Below are 24,765 nucleotides of genomic sequence, written 5' to 3' on the forward strand. Positions count from 1 at the left end.
AATATTTGAGCTTATAAATAATATTAAGGTGCATTTCTTTCTTCCTGGGTTCTTGAGTTAAAGTTTCTCTCCTGTGGGCTTAGGTTCTGCCGGATTCATTCTTTCATGGCTACTATCTATTCATTTGTTTGTTCATTCCTGACCCCTACAAACCTCAGGGTCTATGAGACCATAATGCAGTTTCCTGCTGATAATCACATAGTTATTTTCTTAAATAGTTCTAATATGAGAACCCCAATTAGCCATGTACTAGTTAAAAATAGTGTGTGTGAAAAGCGTGGGGAGCTGTGGTCTTTGATTGAATCTTATCCTGCCTGTGGCAAATTTCTAAAATTAAGTACCTGTCAGTCGACTGCCCCTCCTTCTCACTTGTACAAATCGGGTGGTTTACACGTCTGTGGGACGTCTGAAGTGAGAGGTGATCTGTGATCTGTGGCTGGTTCATTCCCTTTTTCCCCACATTTTCCATGTGTCAGCTTGATGTCACTTAACGCCCCCCCCCCCCACCGCCCTCATGAGTTACTCCCTTCCTTTTAGCAGCTTGTACTTCTTTTTCCCAGCACTCATTACACTTACTGTTAAATGTTTATTTGGCTGATTGTTTATTTAGTGCCCGTCTTTTCCATCTGACCATATGCTCCATGGGGGTGGGGGGAACCGTGTGTTGTTTATGGCCCCATCCCTGGAGCCTGTCATGGTGTCTGGCACATAGTGGGAGCTAATTTGTTGAATGAATGAATCAAAAAGTAACCATTAAAAAGACATTAAATTTAATTTAACCACGAATCAGAAAAAGTGTGAGTGCGGAATTAACCTTTTAGATTTGTGTGTAGTGCTGCACAGGCAGTTATCAGTTTCAAGAAGTCACAGCCTACTGAAATGTGTGGAAATTACAAAAAAGTATTTTTTTTTAAATAAGGGAAAACTGAAGATCAGGAGAAGCCATAAACTAGAGGAACCAGAGAACTCTTGGGAATATTAAAGTCCCTTCCTTCAAAAGTGAAGGTTTAAATCCAATTTGGTATTAGAACTTTCGAATGAATATATGCAAGGTAGTTAGGCTTAGAAATTCCCACACTACTCGTGACTTGATAGATTATAACAGCTCTTTCCCTTAGGAGCTGCTGTGCTTTCTCATTGTAAAATGTAATTAGCAGATGTAAAAAAAGGTTTATTAATCTTATAGGATATAATTATGGTTGTTTATATGTAAATTCCTTCATGTTCCCGGATAGCTTGTCTTTCATTTTAAATAAACAGGTTGAAGTCAAATGTCATTACCACTTTGGTTAAAATCATTACAGTTATTTTATTTTATTTTTAACAGATCATTACTTAGTTTATTTTCCGAAAGATAATGCTAACTTAATTGGCCTAGTTTTAGGGTTGGGATTTCCAATAGCCAAGCCAAAATGTCTCAGTGTAGATGTTCTGCCAAAAGTATTTGAGAGCATCCAGTTAAAAAAAAAAAAATGCACTATAGGAGTTCCCATCATGGGGCAGTGGTTAACGAATCCAACTAGGAACCATGAGATTGCGGGTTTGATCTCTGCCCTTGCTCAGTGGGTTAAGGATCTCACGTTGCCTTAAGCTGGGGTGTAGGTTGCAGACATGGCTCGGATCCCGCGTTGCTATGGCTCTGGCGTAGGCTGGCAGCTATAGCTCTGATTCGACCCCTAGCCTGGGGACTTCCATATGCCGCGGGAGCGGCCCAAGAAATGGCAAAAAGACCAAAAAAATAAAAAAATAAAAAAAAATTAAAAATGCACTATAGCATAGAAAACTGGAGATCTGCACAGCCATCCACCCATTTATTTAAAGCGCCTAATGATCTCGGATGGATGAGACCTGGGATGGGCGGCTTCTGCTCGCCCCTCCAATCCACCTTGTCTTGTGCTGGCTGTTTGCTCTCCTAGGAGGCAGCTCTGTCCAGACAACATTAACAGGTTCTTTGGCTTCTTGGTTTCCAGTGGATTTGGTCAAGGGGAGCCAGCAGAGGGTCAGGGAGGTCTGGGTATAGTTTCCTGGATCCCTCCCTGTGGGGTTACCAGGGGCGGGCTGTGTCCCTCCCTGAGAGGGGAGGGGAGGTGTGACTGCTTCTCTCACAGGGCTTCTTCTGTCCCTGATTCCTGGTTTTTGTAACTGCTCCCCCTGCTGGTTCTTAGGGCACTGGGGGTGGTAACTGCCCCTTTCTGTCTTTTTTTGGACTATGGCTTTCCACTGCACCGGCTTGAAAATAGTCCCCTTATTAACCCCCCAAGTTACCTGAACTCAAGTGCGCCATTTGTTTTCTTTGCTCCCCAGAATCATACAATACCTTAGAAAAAGGGGTGAAAAAAGGGGTTTACAATTCAGTAGAACGTATCCAAGAAGATCATGTGAAGCCAAGAAATGATGTAGTGTGACAGGTACATCTCCTTTCAGGCTTCCACATGGCTGAAAATACACTCTCCGTGTTCTGAAGGAGGTGCGCCTCCTATGACTTGGCCTTCTTCATTTCTGCCTTTGAAACTTCAGACTGACCATCGACAGCAAGCCATCTGTGAATTTTTTATCTATTAGTGAGAATAGGTTGACCTTCTTTCTCGGACTGGCTTTATTATGGGTGCTGTGCATTTGTGAGAAGAAGGTTCTAGTAAGAGAGAAGGTCTGTATCCTGGCTCATGATAGAATTACACTCATGACCTTAAATTTGCTAATAGCATGCTGCACTCAGCGTGTTAACTGACCCTTTTGGTGTGTGTGTGTGTGTGTAGGTAGATTTTACGTACTCTGCATGAGCTAATGTTGAGGCAAAGGATAAAATTACAGTACAATGAAATCATTCTCTCTCTCTCTCTCTGTGGCCTCCACAATTTCCTGTTTCAATAGACCTCCTTTGCTTTTGCTAAGTCCCATCATGCATCAAAAGACAAAAGCCTTGGAGAACAGACTTGTGGTTGCCGGGGGCGGAGGGGGGGGAGCGCGAGGGAGTGGGATGGACTGGGAATTTGGGGTTAATAGATGCAAACTATTGCCTTTGGAATGGGTAAGCAATGAGATCCTGCTGTATAGCACTGGGAACTATATCTAGTTACTTATGATGGACCATGATAATGTGAGAAAAAAGAATGTATACATGTATGTGTGACTGGGTCACCGTGCTGTGTAGTAGAAATTTGACAGAACACTGTAAACCAGCTATAATGGAAAAAAATAAGAATCATTATAAAATAAAATTAAAAAAACCAAAACACAAAAGCTTGTGTCCTTCTCTGAATCACCAGTGGGAATTCAACTGAGAAGACAGTCATGGACTAATTTCACATTTGGCATTGACATTGATGTGTACAGATAAGATGCTTACTCTCTGTTCCCTGTAGGGAGGATGTCTTTGAGCAGGTTCTGGTTTGGGAGGGGAATAGTACTTCCTGTTTTGGGAAGGAAACTCAGGATAGTCATTGCTCTTGTTCACGACGCTACTCTTTGGCTCCACAGCCTGTTCTTTTCTCCTTTTCCCTGTCCTTATTCCATTTCCATGAAGCTGAGAGGAGCATGAGAGCTCAGGGCTGTGTGAGGAGCAGAAGCTCAGCATGGGGCATTGACTTCCAGCTCCGACTCCACATTTTTATCCAGTTTCTGACTGTATACTCATGTTTTGCCACAAGCAACTAGGAGTTTTAATACCAGAGAGCAGTGAAGTCTGAAAAGACAAACCGAATGTCTATAATCATTATGCTTTTCTGGACATGGTTCTGCAGCAACAACAAATCCATCCCAAGACCAGGTGGCAGGAAGCTGTCGTAGCCATGGCTGTGGTTGCTAAGGCCAGCATCCCTGAAGAAGTGCTCAGATGAGCGCTACCCCCTGAGGAAGTGCACAGCTTCAGGCTGGTCCTTCACTGGAGAAAACCAATGACGCTATCGAACGGTGCCAAGAATCCACCTGCTAACCTCCTCCACCATTACGGCTGGCAATCAATGGACGAGGTTGTTTGTAGAGATGGAAAAACACAGAAGCCTTTTTGGTAGGAATTGATGGTGAAGATGTGTGTGACTCAGGTCTTCAGTTGTCCTCTCTTTGCAAATCTGTCCTCAGTTGTGTGTGCACTTCTTGCTGGAAGACTTAGAATTTCTGCGATTTGGAGAGGATTCCTCTGAGCTGTGCTTTAGGGCCCCTTGCTTGTGAAAGGTGTCTTGCCTTCCTAGGGGATCTTTGGCAAACCAGAAACGGGGGGAGAAGACGTGGGATTCACATCATTTTGGACAGACACGGAAAGCTTCAAACTTACCATCGTATTTTAATGTGCGAACAGTGGGGAACCTTACAGAGGCAGCTCAAGTAGGATGTAATCTTCTTGGGCCCTGAAAGAGTATTTACGGTACCTAAAAGCCCCTCAGCCCCTTTGCATCTCAGTAAAGTCCCATGTCACCATGTCAGTTGTGGTGTTAGATTCAGTCAGGAAAGCAGTGCGAGATAATGTCCATCTGAGGAAGGAATATGCTCTCAGCCCTGTCTCGAAAGTGTATGCAGCAAAATCAGGCATGAGGCTTGGGAAAGGAACAGGGGTTGGCTGCGTCCGACAATGTGCTGAGTCAGGTGAGTGAGGGCAGAGGAGGTCAGATGTCAAATCATAGGAGCCTGTGGAAAGAGCTTTGTGCTTTATTCAAGGTGCATTGGGGAGAAGACTGAAGGGCTTTCAAGATTTTGATATGACATGATTTTTTTTTTTTTTTGGAAAAAGATCAGTTTGGTTGCTGGTGTAGACTGGTTTTGCGTGGGGCAGGAGTGGAAGCAGGACGAGCATGCTTTGGTTCCAGGAATCCAGATGTTGTGGTGGTTTAGACTTTGTTCTGCCATCCCCAGGGCATGGCCTGAGATGACTAATCGAATGGTAGGTTATGTCCAAATTCTGGCCAGCAGGAACGGGGGAGGGGCAGGGCAGGAGACAGACCTGCCCTCTCCCTTTAAGGACAGCTTTTCAGACGTTTTGCATATCACTTTACAACGATCAGAGTGGCAATGAAGGCTGGGAAATGTAGTTTTCTTCTAAGTGGCTAAATCCTAGATAAAAATCTTGGGTTCTTGCTGGAAGAAATAGAAAAGAGACACTAGAGGACAATAATATCTGCTAAGTTATATTTAAAAAGAAAAAATTTTTTTTTTCTCTTTCTTTTTTTTCTTTTTATGGCCACATACATAGTATATGGAAGTTTCCAACCCATGGGTTGAATCGGAGCTGCCGCTGCAGGCCTAGGACACAATCACGGCAGCACAGATCCGAGCTGCCTCTGTGACTTCTGTGGCAGCTTGTGGCAATGCCAGATCCTTAACCCATTGAGTGAGGCCAGGGATTGAACCCGAAATCCTCACGGACACTATGTCAGGTTCTTAACCTGCTGAGCTACGACAGGAACTCCCATGTTTTGTTTTTATTTTTTTTTACCATTATTTTTACTGAAAGATTATTATTATTATTTTTGCCACGCCCATGGCACATGGAACATCCCAGGCCAGGGATAGAATCTGAGCTGCAGTTTCGGTAACTCTGGATCCTTCTAACCCACTGTGCCAGGGACTGAACCTGTGCTGCTGCGAAGACAACACCTGATCCTTAACCCACTGCATCACAGCAGAAACTCCCTGTTGGTTTTTATTTTGTAACAAAACATCTAAGAAACTGTAAATGAATTTCTTTTGAAATAGACCTTTGCCTCCTTGACAGCTATGTTAAACTCCTGGAATAAGTTGAAGTATGTAAGTCTCAGAGTCACGGACTACTAGCTAAATGTGGATCAAGCGATTCGTTTTATTAACAGCTGGGCAAAAGCCAGGTAACTTGCCAGACACATGGCTGTTTGTTAAAACCAGACTGGAAAAAATTCAACCTGGACTTGAGGCCGAAATGGTGCCTCCTCCTCCCATATCACATCTCAACCTTGGGACCTGCCTCTGCCTGGACAGAAGACCTGACGTCTCTTATTCAACCAGTGGCCTGAGCTTCGTGCTCCCTCATACACCTGCTTGTCGGTGGAATATGGAGAGCAATGGGCTTCCTCCCCAAGAGAGAGGCCCTGCCTGTGCTTTTATCACGCAGACAAAATAAGGACACTTGGGATGTGTTTGGGTGGGTCAGAGAATGAAAGCAGAGCTTTATCCACTCTTGCCCAGTAAATGCGGAACTCTGACCTCTCTTTCAGGTTCCCCTTCCCTTTGTGGAGAATACAAAAGAGGTGGGGGTCTAGGTAGGAAATATGCATTCTGGAACTCTCCAAGAGGGGTGCGATTGGGGGTAGACAGCTCTTCTTTTATGGGCTAAAGTGAAACTATAGTGGCAGAAGGTGAGGGTTTTTTTTTCCCCCCCGACCCAAAACAATGATCAGAAAAGCAGAAGCTAAAGCAATTTTTAAAGAAGGGTATGGTTATGGATGTCTTGTGTTGTGCAATTAATTGCCTCAAATGTGCTTTATTTGGGTAATGGGAATATGGCATTATTTTAGGCACACATCATATTCTTATGAAACTTCAGCACAAAGAAAATAAGAAATGAAAAAAGAAAACAAAAACAAATTGACAGGTGTTTTCAAATGGTGCAGTTTTATGCCTTCAGGCACGGAAAGAGAGTGGAAGGGAAAATGTTGGCGTTCCTGTTGTTGCTCAGTGGAAACAAATCTGACCAGTATCCAGGAGAATTCGGGTTCAATCCCTGGCCTCACACAGTGGGTTGAGGATCCATTGTTGCCGTGAACTCTGGTGTAGGTGACAGACCCGGCTCAGATCCCACGTTGCTGTGGCTCAGAGGCAGGCCGGCAGGGCAGCTCCATTTCGACCCCTAACCTAGGAGTTTCCATAGGCCTTGAGTGCGGCCCTAAAACGACAAAAGAAAAAAAAAAACCCCAAAACAAACAGCGGGTCCGTATAAAAGTGTCCAATGATGGAGAAGGCTGGAGGGGAAGTGGGCGGGGAAGGGCTTGGCGGTTTGGGTGGGACTGAGGGTGGGGAAGCAGGCAGGGGATGTCCCTTCTAGAGACCTGGAAGGATGGGTGGATTAGCAGGTCTCTGGGGGAGTCAGTACTCTGACTTCTGTCTCCTCCTGTCCTCACATCTCCTGTAAGGTCCCTCCCACTGGCCAAATTCAACTGAAAGCCTGAGGTGAGGGAGCCCAGGTGAAACAGTCTCAGAGCAACCTCCCAGGATGTACAGCAGGATGGAGAAGGGTCGAGGGGGCAGATGGAGAATAGCCAGCACCATATTTTGGTGGAATGAGGCGCGGGGCTATGGAGCAGAGGCTGTATCAAGATTCTTGCCATAGTTTGAGTAATTGCACACAATTATGGTTAATAGTGGATGGTAGAGGCTATGGGACGGGAAGAGCTGGGGGGTGCAGGGGACAGCAAATGATAGTTCAACCTGAGAGCTGGTGACAGCTTCCTGGGGAGGAGGGGGACTTCTGAGCCGGGTATTGCATTTGTGCAGAAGATCGCCAGGTGGAAAAGACGATTCTCTCTCCAGAGAACAGCGGGGGCCGGGTGCAGATGCCATCAGACTGTGACAGCAAAGGCATGAGCTGGGAAGGAAGATGGACAGAGGCCGATACCAGGGCTTCATGAGACCAACGAGCTGGGATATTATCCTTTGAATGGGCAAGTGAGTTAACAGAGGCTTATAAAGGATGCGACATCTGATGAGGGATGACCTGATGCCGACTGCTTTCCCTAACACCTCTTTTCTTGGTACACTCGCCCTTTCCTTCTCATTTCCCTCTTTTACTTCTATGCCACCCACCACACTTTTTACTGTTGTTTCGTTTCTGGAAGCGGAAACCTCCAGGGTGAAGGGATTAGTTAGAATGGATTCAGTGTAGAGAAAAGAAAAAGAAACACTCCATCTTTTAAAATAATTCCCATTTCACTTGCCAGTCGGGGTTTAATTTGAGGGTAGTGAAAATATTGGGGATGCTGGCATAGAAATTAAAATGTTTAATGTGCCAATGCTTGGTGGTGGACCACAATAAAACAAAAATGTGATATGACTTCAGGACAACGTGAAGGGTTGTCTGGAAATATGATCATATACGCTGACATCTGTGTAGACTGCGACATGGCAAAAATTGAACGAATGAAAATGCAAACGTGTTCTCACATTGCTTTTCCACACAATGATCTGAAAAGAGAAAACTCTTTAAGACTTTGGAGACAAAGTCCTTTACCTAATTATTCAAACAGCCATTTCTTATCTGCACTTTTATTTTATATACCCTTTACACCTGTTTAATTAATCCTAAACATGACGCTGACTGCTAATTAAACAGCCCTGAAAGTGACTGACTGAAGGTAGTAATTTGAGATAATTAGTTTTGGTTTCAAACACTCAATTTTCACACTTTGTGCTCAATTTTAGAAAGGGGTGCCTCATTATTATAGGCAGGGTGGGGGTTGTGGAGGGCGTTTTACTGCTGGACTCTGAGTAGCTGAGGAAGTGGGAGGATTATTATATATCCAAGTAGAGCAAGGAAATGGTGTAGTGCTATCGAATCTGCTATAGAATGTTCCCCGTCCTCCTACATCCACGCACAGACACACACACACACACACACACACACACACACACACAGAGAGAGAGAGAGAGGGAAGGAGTTACTTACAAAATGAAGGTCAGACTGCTGGATCTTTTTCATTAGAACAGAAAAATGTACCTGTTTTTGATCTTTGGCAAAGTTTTACCTACTAAAGAGTAGATCTCACTGAATCATCCATTGTCTCTTTCCCAGATCCTCTAGAAGCAAGTGAGAAATGGCTAAAAAAAAAAAAAGACCAAGATTTTGTATGTGGTTTGAGATTTGGATGGTGTCCTTGCTGAGCTGTCCTGTACTACAAAGGCACAAAGCCTAAGGGGACAGTCTACCAAGAGATGGCTGGTGTATGTGGCAGAGAAAGAAGAGGCAGGTCAAGACTGTTTTCACGGTCTCACAAAGTTAATAGGCAAGTTAACATGATCCCACTAGGAGAACAGGACCCGGAAGAATTGGGTGTGAAACAAGCTAAATCCTAGTTGTCGTCGACATACAGGTTACATAGAAGCTGAGTAAATCCTACAGCACCTTGGAGAGCTCCAAGCACATTCTTCTACTTCTCTTCCCTGGCTAATGAGGCTTTAAGTCTTGGGAAGTTCATTGTCACTTCACTAGCCACCTTTATGGAGCAGGACTCTCTAAACCTAAGAAAGGTTATTCAGACATCGAGGGCTTTCCAAAGATGTCAGGAGGAGAGTCAAAACCTCCGTGTGGACTGGAAATCATCTGGCCAGGCGGTGGTGGGTGACAGTCGGATTCCAGAGTGTGCAGCTCTGTGGGCAGGTGGAATGCCAGCCTCGTTGACGTCAGAGCACTGACATTCGCTGCAGGATCTGATGGAAAGCAGAGTTAACTGTTTTATGTATGAGTCAAACCTGCATCTTCAACCAGGCCACCTGAGTTAGTGACCATGGCCTCATTTTGACCCCTGAATTTTCACACCACAGCAAAGCAGCAGAGGAATGATGAGATACATGCCTCTTAAACTCCAGATCCCACAATATCATTGCCTACTTTTTATTGCTTCCATTCATCTCATAGGAACCTCAAAAGATGCAAATCAAAAATTGAACTAATCGTGGAATTCCCATCGTGGCTCAACCGTAATGGACCCAACTCATATCCATGAAGACGTGTGTTCAATTCTTGGCCTCGCTCAGTGGGTTAAGGATCTGGCATTTCTGTGGCTGTGGTGTAGGCTGGTGGTTGCAGCTCTGATTCGACCCCTAGCCTGGGAACTTCCCTGTGCTGCAGGTGCAGCCCTAAAAAGACAAAGGAAAAAAAAATGGAACTAATTATTTTTGACTTCAGAATCTCCTCTTGTTCTCCAGTCTTGGTAAATAGCAAACATCATCTACTCAGATCCCAAAGCTGTGGGACTGAGAGTCCCACATTCCTCCTTGTCCCCTACACCCTTCCTTGTCTTTTAGATCCTTACAGGTTCTGCACTCATCCTTTTTTTACCACCTGCCACTGCCTTAGTTCAGTTTTTATACTTTCTTTCTTAGGTTTCTGTAGTAATGTTTCTAACTGATCATCCTGCCTCTGGAATGACTTCCCTGTAATTCAGCAAATCTCTGAGCATGGGCCCATCCACATCAGATGCTTCTGGAGGGCACATGGAAATGCAGACTCCTAGACTGCTAGACATACTAAGTCAAAACCTTTGGGAATATGTCTTCCCAGGTGGATACTGAAATTTAAGGCTTGCTACACTCCCTACTTGTGCCAGTGTGATCTTTTTAAAACAAAAATTTGATGATGCCGCTCTGTTGGATACAAGGCCAGGTAACCTCACTGGGCTTCCCCATGGCCTTGGTGACAAGATCCACACTCCTGTCAAACCTGATTAGCTCTTCACCGTCTGGTCTCTGTCTAGCTTTGCAGTTATTTCCTGATGTTCCTCTCTTGGTATCCCTCCTTCCCATCGTGGGAAACACTGCAGTTCTTGGGATCTCTCATGCCCTCCTTGACTCTACGCCTTTGGACATGTAGTTCTTTGTGGCTGAGATGTCCTTCCCTACCTTGCCTGCCAGGTTTCTTGCATCTTCCGTGCTCTGTCTAGCCTGCATGTCCTTCTGCTCTACTGCAACATTCTTGTGTTCTGCTAGCACTTTTCACTGGTAGAGTAAGAATCTTCACTTGTATATATGAGTGAATATTACATTTCAATTTTTTTTTTCTTTTTTATAGCTGCACCTGTGACATATGGAAGTTCTCGGGCTAGGGGTGGAATCAGAGCTGCAGCTGCCGGCCTACACCACAGCCACAGCCACACGGAATCCGAGCCGCGTGTCTGTCTTGCATTCCCACTTGCGGTAATGCTGGATCCTTAACTCACTGAGCAAGGACAGCGATCTAATCCGCATCCTCATGGACACTATGTCAGGTTTGACACCTGCCGAGCCCCAATGGGAGCTCCACATTTCACATAATTTTAGGAGTAGATTGGTGGCATGCAGCAAATTTGTTACTCAGTTTGAATTTATTTGGGAGAAACGACATATGATGTCTGATTTTGAAGATCTAGCAATTCACCCTATTTTTGTCAGAACGGTCTCTTTTCTTAAAGAAATTGTGGTATGGATTCCTGTTGTGTGATTTTTTTTTTTTCCCCGAGGGGTGAGAAGCTGAAAAGATATTTTAATTGGAAGATACATAGTTAGCTATTCCCAAATCTTTTTGTGGTACTCAGTGATTGTATCAATAAGCAGTGAATAGACTAGCAAAACTATATATTTAAAATAATTTACCAGAAATATAATCTTAAGACTGAGCTGGTATCAAGTGTAAAAAAATCTCATATTAAATTCTTTGTCATTATGTAGGTTTTACGTCCTGAAGCCAAAGACAATTTCAGAGGTGACCTTTTCTGAGGCATGAGTGTGTGATAATGACATTTCTGCCTCATGTCTGCACCAGAACTTACCATGTACTGAAGAAAAGCGTAGCAACCAGAAAAAGCACACTTGTTTTGCTTTGGCTTCTGAAACAATGGCAGCCGAAGCAAAACTAAATTCTGTCTTGCTGCTTAGAAATGTGCTTTGAAAGAAATGAGCCCATAGGCTCCTACAAAACACTTGCTAAATGATTGGTGGTCCTGAAACCCTCTGTTGGCTTCAGGCTGATCCGTCGAGGCATCTGGTGTGGCTTTGGTGGGATCGTCTCTTGGGTGACACCCCATCATTTGACAAGACGCCTCCTGGGTTGAAACGGCCTGCCGTTTGTTTTGCAGATACCTCAAATCAGCTATGCATCCACAGCCCCAGAGCTGAGTGATAACACCAGGTATGACTTCTTCTCTCGCGTGGTCCCCCCCGACTCTTACCAAGCGCAAGCCATGGTGGACATCGTGACGGCCCTGGGGTGGAATTATGTGTCGACCCTGGCTTCCGAGGGCAACTACGGAGAGAGCGGTGTGGAGGCCTTCACGCAGATCTCCAGGGAGATAGGTAAGCGTATATTTATTAGATGATGGTGTTTGGAGGCGACAGGTGGCAGAAGTCTGAGCAGCTCCCTCGAGTTCTCCGATCTGTACAGAATAATTAGGGCTCCTACAGAGGCCTGACCCAGGCTGTCCACTCCAGGGGGACGCTGGGCTTATTATAAATGATTCTGTTGTTCATGGTCTATCAAGGTGACATTTTGGTGCTAATTTAGGAAGTGGAGCTCCTGACTCAGGCGAACATTTTTTAAAGTTGTCTGTTTTGACGAGGGAGTTTGCTGGCACAGTAGAGCCACTGTAAATTTGAATAAATGACATACTAGTTGATTGTTCTAGATGGAAGTTTACATTAGCAAGTCATTAAATTAAAAAAAAAGGCATTGGAATTTAACATTCAACACCAGAGGGATTAGGACTGGTAATCATCTTAAAACAATACTGGAGTAGCCCCCAAGGCTATGCTACAGTGAAATTCTTATTGTCATATTTGACTTTTTGAATTTTCTTTCTTACCTTAAACTCTGAAGCTTACAGTGGGATGAAGGGCAGGATATGAAAACTTGGTTAGAACAGGGCGCTGGTGAACTCTGTCCTGGGCTTTTTTAAGGTTCTCATCCAACTCTGTGCAGGCATTTGGTAAATGTACATTTTATACGTATATTTAGCCATGAGGATGTAAATTCATTTCACTATATGGGAAAAAAGCGGAAAACAAAAAACAACTTGGGGCATAAATCTTTTTTTTTTTTTTTTTTTTTTGTCTTTTAGGGCTGCACCTGCAGCATATGGAGGTTCCCAGGCTAGGGGGTCGAATCGGATCTATAGCTGCTGGCCTATGCCACAACCACAGCAAGGTTAGATCCAAGCCGCATCTTTGACCTACATCATAGCTCATGGCAACGCCAGATCCTTAACCTACTGAACGAGGCCAGGGATCGAACCTGTGTCCTCATGGATGCTAGTCAGATTCATTTCTGCTGAGCCAGGATGGGAACTCCAGGACATAAACCTTATTGCTGATTGGTCAATATAATTTTGCGGATGAAAGGAGACGTATCCTTTCATCCTATTACTTAAATGCTATTGTTCTTACTAAGAATTGCTGAATACAATGTACATATTTTTCTATAAAAGCAGTGTTTCATGGAAAAATTAAAGTGCCTTTAAGCTGTTTTAGCGTTATTTTGAACTTGCAGGAAGTTCTATTGATCATTACTATTTTCCTTGGAAGCATCAATACAGGAAAAGACCAAGGGAGTGATTTGGGCTTATCAACATAATTAGCAAAGACAGAGTCTAAAGTTATTGGAATTAAGGTTTTCTCTTGAAAGACTTGAAGATGCCTGGGCTCTGTTCTTTTGTATATAAGAGAGCATGGAAACTTATTATACACAATATCTAGTAGATTTAACATTTGTTCCAGTGCTGTGCTGTTGCAGAAAATGGAGAGAAGGCCTGGGCTTGTTTTGGACAGATTGAGTTGATTTATTTAAGGGACAACTATTCATTCTGGTTGTAAATGTCCATGATGCCATAATCTTTGCTCTTTGGAATTTTAAATTATATCACTATTGCTATAAAAATGATTCAAAACATTCATTTGAACTTTAAATGATGCTAAATTATATTACCTTCTTGGATAAGAATCCCCAGCTTATCCTTAAGAGAAAAGCCCTCTCAAATGAAAACAATAGCTTCTGAAAGCCAGGTTAATGCATTATTTAAGCTGCTGATGTCAGTTCTTACTGAGAGATAATTCAACGAAAGAAGGAAATGAGTAGGTATTGAAATAAGAAGTTTCCTGTTGCGATCCTGTCTGTACCTTCTCAACTTCAGGATACATTCTGTGTACATGAAACAGATTACGATGAAACATTTAACGCGGGACATGATTTACTAGTTGTTGCAGAATCTGATAAAATGCGCTGTTCTAAAAGTCAAGATCGAGGTACTCTTCCTCCTGCTAAAAAAATAAAGACGTAGTTTTCACTTTTAGGGAGCATTGCTATACTTTGGTACCTGTCACCTAAAAGGAGTCAGATGGTACCATTCATTATTGCTGTGTTTTAGGCATTAGTATGGGAGAAAGTAATTTTAGTGCCTTGTGTTTGCTCCTGATTAGAACAACCCGTTTCTTCTATGTTGATCCCTTCAGCATTCTGTGACTTGATTGGCTGTCCATTCTATTTCAGTTCTCACTTATCTGGGGAATGGAGGAGGGCTGGATTGTCAATTAATATGCAGAATAATGAAAAGGCCAAATTAGTGCCACACTAGAGTATGCCATGGAATATATTAAATATCAAAATCATCCCTCATTTTAATGACAAAGATTTTATCTAGAACAAAAATAGCTGAAAATTAAACCTTTTACATGACAATGATATTAATGGGAATGGCAAATGGTAGCAACTTAACCCATTCTGAAATGATCTGATGACTCTAATGAAAATTCATTAGTTCTGTAACATTTGCTCTTCTTACTGCAACATTGATGACATCCCTGTCACCATGTTAGTAGTTTTTAAAAATCTTGGTCTCTTGACTGAGAAGAAGATGTATAAATTCATTTCTTGGAGTGTCTGCCGATTAATAAACTTACACATTTCCCCAACTCTTACACCTTTTCCTGTACTGTTTTCAGAGTTTCTCTCTTCAGCAATGTGGATCGCAAAGAAATTTCAGTGTAAATCGAGGCTTCCTATGCTTTGTCTCTGATTAATTCTGACAGATCATAATGGAATGGTAGAGAAATGAAAATCTGTTTAGTGATAAATTGCTTGTACAGTTTGATTAGAACATTTTTCATTTTAACAAAATCTGAGACTCAGCGAAGTGTCCTTCGTGAGTCTTGGAGAATGAAGTTTATGAGTGAATGATGGTCATGAACGCAGTTGTCAATGATGTCTTTTCTCTAGTCTAGATCCTTCTCAGGGAGAGAGGGACAGGAGTTATTTGTTAAAACAAGACAAATGGCCCCTTGATGTCATAGCTGCTCTAGTCTCAGACCTGGGTATCCTTGACTATAGCATTTTTACTGGAGAAGGCAAAACCAATTTGATATCAGCAAATAGCACAGTTTTACGGGATCATAGTTCGTGTTGTGAGGTAGGGGAGAAGAAACTGGATGGCTTAACATGGACACAGCTGAGTGTTTCACCTTGTAGGATAATAATTTCATCCTTCATTTTCTAGACAATGGAGGAAACTACTGAGGAGAGAGGAGTTTATCAGCATGTGTATTTAAGATTGTACTGGTGAGACGTGGAAGCTGGGGAGAGCAGTTGAGAGGCTTTTCCAGTGTCGGTCGTAGCCTGATATACGGCAGTGATAATAGAAATGGAATAGGGAACAGATTTGAGAGACACAAGGTGGAGTCTCTGGAGCTTAATAACTGCTTGGAAGTAGAGCTCGAGGGTAAGAAAAAAATTAAAAACTTGTAATTCTGAACTTGGGCAATTGGGAGAATGCAAATGCCATGAGTAGAAAAGAGATAGTGAAATGGAAAGGGGTTAGTTGGGGATGGAAGCATCGTTTGGTTATAAACCCAATAAGCTGTAAATACTGGTACTTACATTTGGGGGGAAGAGCAGCAAAGAACATTGGTCTAGAGCCCAGACAGGAACTGAGATTCAGCTCTGAAGCTCATTCTAACAAGGCTGAGAATTGAGGTGGGAAGGGTTATTGCTGAGGTAGAACATGACCAATGGGAATTAAAGGGGGCAGAGGATATACTTTTGGGGAAAAGCTTGACATAAAGGTATGGAATGATAAGCTTTGGCGAGGATGCAGCAGAAAGGAAACCTTTGTACACGGTTGATAGAAGTGTAAAGTGGTACAGTCATTATGGAAAATAATTCAAAGATTCCTTGGAAATTAAAAATGGAAGTACCATGTGATCTAGCGATTCCACTTCTAAATATATGTCTAAAGAAGATGAAGTTGGTGTCTTGAGGAGTTATCTGTACTCTCATGTTCATTGTAGGAGTATTTACAATGGCTAAGATATGGAAACAAACCATATGATGGATGATTGGATAAATACATATAAATAAAATGGGACATTATTCAGGTTTCAAAAAAGAAGGAATTCCTGCCACTTGTGACAAAATGGATGGATTTGAAGGACCTTATGCTAAGTGAAATAAACCAGACACAGAAAGATAAATACTGCATGCTCTCACTTATATGTAGAATCTAAGAGTCAGACTCATAAAAGTAGACTGTAGGTTGTGAATGCCAGAGGCTGGTGGGAGGTAGGAGAAATGGGAAGATGTTGAACAAAGGGAATAAACTTTCAGTTAAACAGGATGAGGAGTTCCCGTCGTGGCGCAGTGGTTAACGAGTCCAACTAGGAACCATGAGGCTGCGGGTTCAATCCCTGCCCTTGCTCAGTGGGTTAAGGATCCAGCGTTGCCGTGTTGTGGGTTGCAGACGCGGCTCTGATCCCGAGTTGCTGTGGCTCTGGTGTAGGCCGGCAGCAACAGCTCTGATTAGACCCCTAGCCTGGGAACCTCCATATGCCATGGGAGCGGCTCCAGAAAAGGCAAAAAGACAAAAACAAACAAACAAAAAACAGGATGAATAAATTCTGAGGGATTAATGTACAGAGTGGTAACTCTAGCTAATAATACTGCATTGGATACTTGAAATTTTACTAAGAATTGATCCTGAAGTGTTCTCACCACACACACGCAAGTAACTATGTTGAGCTGATGGAGATGTTAATTAGCTTGATTGTGGTAATCATTCCCCAATGTATATCAAATATCCTGTTGTACACCTCAACAAGGTACAATTTTTGTTTGTTGATTATACCTCAACGAAGGTGGAAAAAATCAAACTGATATAAAGGAAAACAAAATGAAGGTGGGAATAATGGTCTAGGTTTAGCGATGGAAAACTGAGACTATAGCAGAGTGTTCTTTCTCTTTCCTTGATGGGTTCATGGCCATGGGCGGTCTCTCCGTCTTCTTTGACGTTTTTGTGGGAGGAGATGGTAGGTGTTCCTGAGGAAAATCCAGAGATATTGAGCAGGTTTTCATAAGCGAACAGGACCTTTGCTGGAGGGCACAGCTGCAAGCGTGTGGTACAGAGGCAGAGAATCAAGGCATGTCCTTGAGAGGAGCAGGTGTATTAGGGCTGCCATAACAAAACACCACAAACTGGGTGGTTGAAAAGAGTAGAAACTTGTCTCACAGTTCTGGAGGCTAGAACTCTGAAATCCAGGTGTCAGCAGAGCCGTGCTGCTTCTGGAACCTCTAGGGGAGCATCCTTTTCCTGCCTCTTGTAGCTTCTGGTGTTTTGCTGGTGATCACGGACTTGTAGATGCATCCGCCCAGACTGCATCCATCATCACATGTTGTGTTTTCCATTCTTGCATCTGTGTCTGTCTTCTCTTCTAAGGAGGCCAGTCATATCGGATTAAAGGCCTCGCCCTACTCCAGCATGACCTCATCTTAACTAATTGTATCCGCAATAACCCTATTTCCTGATAAGGTCGCATTCCAAGGTACTGGGTGTATCTGTGGGGGAGACACAATTTTAGACCCATAGCAGGGGGTGAGAGTGAAGAGAAGTGTACCCAGGGAGATGACTTGCAGGGACAGAGATGGGAGGTGGACCAGGAGGACAGCCAGTTAGCGAGAAAGATGAGAGGGATGCTAAGATAGAATTTGATTAACTGAGAAACCCATCATAGTTCAAGAGTCCCTTCTGAAGGGCTACAGAACTCTACCCTTCTAAACCTGACTACTTGGGTAGATGAGGTGACCTGATGGGTAACTCAAATTCCAGACTGGGGTTGGTGGGAGGGTCCTCCAGCGTGTCTGGCTTTCCCGGGGATTCTAAGAAGTCAAGAGCATCCCAGGAGGATCCCCGCGGGCACTCCTTCTACAGCGGTTCCTGGCTGTTCAGCCTCCCTGCTCGGTGTAATTCCAAGCTATTGTTCTTTTCAGCAACGCCAGGGAAATTATGGACATCCGGCGAGTCCTTTCTGGTCTAATTTATTTTTATTTCCCCTTTTGGTCTCTTTTGGCTTGAGGGAAGGGAATAGCTTCGCTGCTGCTGGTGGTTAAGACTTGCCCACTGCCTCTTTCGTACACCCTCAGTGGTTACGACCGGTCCTCTCTGTCTTGTCTTAATGCTTTGATATGATGTTTTCACTGATATTATAATAAGGGAGTTAACAATATATGCCCATACGTTTCTCGCCTAAGCTCTGGAACTTGTAGCTTGGGCCTCAATGAACGACTTCCTTGAGGCTTTAGACAGGTTCCTTCCCTTCTTTGTCTTACCTGATTATATTATTTAAAAAAAAGAAGACAGGATAATAAATGTTAATGCTGCCATGATCGTTATAAGGGGCGAGGAAGCTAAAGCTTTATCTTTGAAGATCAAAGGAATTTGTGAAAGCATTATATCTTTTCACTGTGGATTTGCACAGTATGGCAACACACTTCCTTTAATCAGTCATCGTGTTTATGAACGGCTTATTGAAGATGACAGGCCTGCAAGTCGTCATCCCACACGTTACAGGGGGCAGAATAGACCTGATTCTGTCAAATCTTCTACCGTACGTGACTTTTTTCCCTTCTCATTTGCAAATGCTGGAAGCTTCTGACTACTGTCTGACATGTGTTCGGAATCTTAAAATCTCAGACTGGGAAGGGACCACAGAGGTCGCTGGATTGGCACAATCTGTTTGAAATGTTAATGCAATAGACCAATTTAATGAAATTATTTTTGTGTATATAAAATGAATGACACTTGCCAAAATATTTGATAGTCATTTATTTTTGATGTGGGTCAGGAAATAAAGAAATTCCATTCTAATTCCACAGTTGAAAAGTGCCCCCTGATCATTTTTCAAGATATCTCAGTACAGTTTTAAGAGAAAGCATTTTTTCCCTCTTGTGTTGCAAACAAGAATCAAGTTTCTATTAACTGCAATGGATTCGCTTCAAGATTAAAACAAAGTATTTTCAATGACAGAATAGAAAAAATACATAAAGAGCAGCTTTTTCCCTCAGATGTTCATTGCTTTGGAAAAATGACTTCTAGCAGGCAAAAATCAATTTGACAAAAGAATTAATGTTGTAAAATACTGTGAATGAAAGGAAACATTTTAATTCAATTGAAATTTTTACTTTCTATTCCTACAGCTGAGTTCCATTGATAACACCACATTTCAAGTTGCAAATCATATTTAATTAATATTAACACCAGGTAATTGGCAAGAATAACTTCAAAGGAGGGCTGAGGAAATTGCAAATTGGAACTGCAGGTGCAGTGATCCTGCAGAAGCTTTACAGGGATCCAAAGAAAGTGTATATGATTTTGACAATTACTGCAGAACTTGATCAAATAAAGCATCATTTCAAAGCTGTTCTTCACTCTAGCTTTGCTTAATATTTAGAGCTTAGGAACTGCTGAGTAGCAACAGCTGCTAATAATGTGAAATAGCAAATAAGTGCTTTCAAACCTATGGTTCTAATGCCGGAGCTAAGTGCTTAGTAAACAATGGCAGTTTGATGCAGGGCAACCCACTTTGGAGTCAAAAATGTGTTTAAATCCCTCTTCTTCAATTATGGGACTTTGTCTATGAAATGGGGGCCCTCTGCTCAGTGATCATCCTGTGATATAATACTTGTGAATGTGCATCAAAAGTTCTATTTGATATCAGGCATTATGAACGAAAGGAATGGGGATAATACAAATTTTTTTTTCCACAAGGTGCGGCAAAACGTATACATTATTATGAAGGTGGTAGATGTACTGCCTGGTGGGTAGGATAAATAGCCAAAGAAGGCTTTGTTTGATTCATTAATTACCTTCAAACTTGGTCATATTCTGCCTGAAAGATCAGAGAGGAGATTTTAAGTGGCTCTTGCCCACCTACCCTCTCTGTTGTCTTTACTGGTCTTCCATACCCATCATGGTACGAATTCTACCCTGGCTTATCCTTTTTTTTTTTTTTTTCTTTTTAGGGCTGAACCTGTGGCAGATGAAGTTCCTGGGCTGGGGGTCGAATCAGAGCTGCAGCTCAAGGCCTATACCACAGCCCCAGCAACACTGGATCCGATCCTTGTCTGCAACTTACACCACAGCTTGCAGCGATGCCGGATCCTTAACCCACTGGGCGAGGCCAGGGATCAAACCCACATCTTCATGGACACTATGTTGGGTTCGTAACCCACTGAGCCATAACAGGAACTCCACCTTATCTTATTCTTTTCACCCTGGCTGTTGAATATTACGTATTGTATCACCTGACAGGTGTGTTTGCTGGAGTCTGTGCAGCATCACCTTGAGGGACCTTGTCTCGTCCTTAGTGATGTACTCTCATGAGTCCTTGAACTTAACCCTGTGGGACCACTTGCCGCTCTGATCATGATGCTAGTTTCTCTGTATACCTCATCCACCAAAATGTGCCTTTCTCAGTGGAGGGGCTCCTCCCGGCAGAAGGCCTGGCATACGACAGGTGCTTTAGGAGTTTCTGTGGCATGGCCACTGTCACCAGATTCCTGGTTGTGTTGGTGTTGAGAGCTTAGTGGTCAGGCTTGCTTAGGCTCTGGGACTGAAGGGCAGAGATGTTCCCCACAATGTGTTAGGTATTTGCTTTGCTAACGTGTAACCTACTTGGGAATCTTTGGGGCTTCCATTCTGTTGAGACTCTCAGAATTCAATTTTTTATTACTGGAACATACCAAAGCCTGTGATCTGTAGGTTCAGCCTACCCCTGATCCCTCAGGCCACACAGCGTTGGGGAGTGAAGAGGTTCTTACTGGCAGGGTGTGACTTCCAGATCTGTCATAGCCTGGCACCAAGATCATGACTTATTTTTTTCTGTGCCCCAATTTCCTCATCTGTACAATGGGGATAATAATTGTATAGGGATTGAAGAAAATCATGCAGAACAATGTGTGGCTTGTGGTAAGTGATCAACAACTGCCAACTCATATTGTGTTAGGAGCCCACCCACCCTCGACAGCGGGTGGCGCAGCAATTGTCTTATTGCCTTGAGCCTGTGTCCAGTTTGCTCAGTGAGCAAATAAGAAGGTGGAGTGAGGCCTAAATAAGTGCTCAAATAGAAGCAGTCGATACTTCTCATTCCTGAAACTTGCTTTTTACCTCCCAGCAGGGACCAATTCTATTATTATTGTTATTTTCTGTCTGTCTTTTTTTTTTTTTTTTTTGCTTTTTAGGGCTGCACCCGTGGCATATGGAGGTTCCCAGACTATGGGTCTAATCGGAGCTACACTTGCCTACACCACAGCCACAGCAACGCCAGATCCTTAACCCACTGAGTGAGGCCAGGGATCAAACCCGCAACCTCATCATTCCTAGTCGGCTTCGTTTCCACTGTGCCATGGTGGGAACTCCAATAATTGTTATTTTCTTAGCATGACTAATATACTACATGGAATAGTGTTGGCACCTAGTTGAATGCATGAATTAATTAAGTGCCCGTCAGTGTTGGCTCACCAAGTGTGCTTTCTCCCCTTCTTTTTGAACCTTCTGTATATTAATTGACTCAGCCAGCATCTAATGTGTACCTACCATGCATTAGGTCATACTTATTCTAGGTTTTCGGGACCCAGAGATGAATCATGGCCTCTGCTTCCTAGGTGGCTACTGTGTATCCGTGGATACAGAGATGTAAACAAACAATTACGAATGAATATGATCATTGCCTTCATGGAGGCATCATTTAGAGGCATTGTCCAAGAAAACAGTACCCACGAGAAGGCATCCTGCAGTTCATGTAACAAAAAGACCTGCCATAAGCCAGTGGAAGGTGATGGTTTCTGGACCCCAAGCTCAAAGGGAGTATACTTTGTGATATGAGTAAAATTAATTTAGATAAGTTCAACAGAAACAAATTTTCCTGAGAAAAAGAGACAGCACAAGCAATGAATGTAGGATATGATGCCAAATTTGTAATGTGTAAATTTGTGAAATGTTTAATATGTGTAAATGTATGTGTGTATGTATATATATATATAGTTTTTGACAATTCTTATTTCTTGATCTGTGGATGGTTTTGTAGATGTATCCACCTATAGACAGTATCTGACTTGCTCTGCAGCTTCAACCCCTGTTCCCTCTGATCACTCTCACCCAGCATCCCCTGTGCCCTTAGCAGCAGTTTCAGTTTTGTTCAGTTCCTGAGTCTGAATCAGGCCAACAGTTTGTCCCCAACCTCAGCTTACAAGTCTCTTGGCTTCGGAATAATTTTGCCATGGTGGAACCTGTTCCCGATGGTTCCAGGGCGAACTCTGAGCCCCTTTCTCGGTCACTGCAAACTTACAGTATTGTCCCACCTCCACTCACACTCTGGATTCCTAGGAAGGGGCTCTGCCCCAGACTGTGGCCTCCAAGATTGAACCATGACACACTGTCTGTTCCTTGTCAACCTTTTCACCTGACTGGGTGGAGGTGTCTGGTCCCCTGTGTGTAATCGCATAGCTGTTGAGGTCTGACTCTGCACAAAGCTATTGAACAGAGGGCCCCTCGTGCGTGGTCTTGACTCTGTCTAGCTTGTGGTCTTTATATTTCTCACTTCCTTTTGATGTTGTATTCCCTAGAATCAAGGAGTTCAGCTTCAGATGATGGTTTGAGTTTCTCTCTAAGAAGTTCCCATTTAAATGCTTTAGGAAGGGTCAGGGTCTGTCCTGTCAACAGTGTAGTCCCTGTTTTGAGTTATTCTTTTCCTGATCTAACTCTCATCACCGAAGGTGTTAGTTTCCGAGGGCTGCCATAACAAAGTACAACAAACTGGGGGGCTTAAGGGATAGAAATCTATTGTGTTATGGTTCTGGAAGCAGAAGGTCTGGGGTCAAGGTGTCAGCTGGGTTGGTTCCCTCTGAAACTCTAAAGGACAGTCTTTTCCAGGCCTCCCCTCTAGTTTCTGGTGGTTGGTTGGCCATCTTTGGTGTTCTTTGGCAATCTTTGGTATTCTTCACGTGTGGCTGTGTGTGTATCCAGATTTCCCCATTTTTAAGGATACCAGTCACATTGGATTAAGGTGCCCCTAATCCAATATGACCTCATATTAGATGACCTCGTGTAAGTATGACCTCATCTTCATTAATCCTATGTGTAATAACCTTTCATGAACTTCAGCTGCAATGAAAATAAGGTCATATTATGAAGTACTAGGAATTAGGACTTAAACATATGAATTTTTTTGGGGGGGAGGAAGGGTCACAGTTCAGTGATAGCCCCAATCATGACTGCTGGATTGAGCCCTGATTTATGGAGTTCTCTCCAAACTGAACCCACATTTGTCCTGGTCCCCTGGATGGATTTTGGGCTATGGACACCCATTTTCTCCTGAGGGATCAGCTTCTGGAACCAGACTAGCCAGCCCCGTTTCCCCTTGTCCTTACTGGCTGGTCTCTGCCTGCCTTACTGCTGAATGCCTGTGTCTCCTCCTGTGCTTACCCCCCCAAAAAATCACATTCTTTTATTTCCCTTTCCAAAGTCATTTTCTTGTTCCAGCTCGTTTGTTTGGGAATTCCAGCACTCGAGGAGAGCTTTAAGGTGCAATCCGTACTTTGCTGTGTTGATGGAAGACCATGATATAAAAACATATTTCTGCAGAATGAAGCAACATCAGAAGCCATTTATGTAACTTTGCTTGTAGATCCTGAAAGAGTTGGCCTGAGAATTAGGAGTGTGTTTTCCCGATTTCCTTCCTAACTTATCAACTAAACAGTGATTATGGTTTCCTTGAAAATAAATGGCTCAGGAAGAATACAATCAGGAGGCTACAAGATGAATAGTTTATTGAAAAAGGTGCCAATTATTTCAAGGGTCACGTCCCTCGGCAAAACTGGGCCACACAGTCTTTCTCTCTAACATCTGCAGCTTTGACAGATCCCGGGCTTCTTTCTTTGCTGCTTTCAATGTTACCTGGCCAGAGCCATTTCATGATTCACTGGAGGCCCCACAAGGGGAAGGCAGGGGAGAGGAGAGAGAAAGTGAAACTCGAGTCAGCACATTTTGTTTCTTGTTAACAGCTCAGGGAAGAGGTTTGGTCGGGAAAGGAATTTTAAGTAATGATTTAAACATATCTTCTGGCAGTTCCACTAGTGAGAAAAAAAAAAATGCCTCTTGTAGCAGCTCAGACACACTTCTGAAGCAGTGGGACTCCGGGGCATGTGACTCTGGGGCCACATTTGCATCACGAATCACCGCTGGCACCCCCAGAATAGGCTATTAAGGGAAGGAGGAACGTGCAGAGTACATTGTTAGCCTTTTGCGTTTAGTAGCACGGAGGGCAGTCGCTGTGGACCCCTTCAAAATGGTGCCTGATGTTATGCCCGAAGGAATCCTGTGCTGGATGGAATTATTCATGGGAGGTGATGGGGCATTTCATTCAAGAACGCTTTGAGTACCAATTATATGTTGGGCCCCATCCTAGGAGGTTGGAGATATGGCACAGAGTGAGTCCAACCTGATTCCTGTCCTCGTAGCACAAAGGCTTTCCAGGCAAGCTGGCCGTCTTTCCATTTCTCATGGTTCTCTTCATTTCCTATCTCTAGGCTGTGGGAATGCAGCCCAAGTCCACTGCATGAGAGGCCCCAGACCAAGGGTCCAAGGCAAGATTAAGAGAGGGTCTGTTTCTGTCACATCAACACCTTGATCCCTTAGTTGTTCTGGAAGCGCCAGAGTTCAACCGATGTGTCCATGGCCTGCTGGGGGTAGGGAACACATGTTTGCATGGGCACACGGAGGGAGACACCTGGGCCGAGGAAGCTCT

At 43.4% G+C, this 24,765-nt stretch overlaps 1 protein-coding gene across 2 annotated transcripts in view; it reads left to right on the forward strand.

The window, feature by feature from the left end:
- GRM8 (glutamate metabotropic receptor 8) overlaps window positions 1-24,765 on the forward strand; it is a 795,220-nt gene that overhangs the window by 140,549 nt on the left and 629,906 nt on the right. For both annotated transcript variants that reach the window (XM_021079053.2, XM_005673194.4), the window contains exon 2: window positions 11,787-12,003. In XM_021079053.2, the coding sequence (XP_020934712.2) occupies window positions 11,787-12,003 (217 nt within the window). The remainder of the gene's footprint in view (window positions 1-11,786; window positions 12,004-24,765) is intronic.

The sequence above is a fragment of the Sus scrofa genome, chromosome 18 (assembly GCF_054392235.1).
Source record: "Sus scrofa isolate SSC_HxYL_T2T_F1_AM1 chromosome 18, Sscrofa_HxYL_maternal_Yorkshire_Landrace_v2.0, whole genome shotgun sequence".
Taxonomy (NCBI): domain Eukaryota; kingdom Metazoa; phylum Chordata; class Mammalia; order Artiodactyla; family Suidae; genus Sus; species Sus scrofa.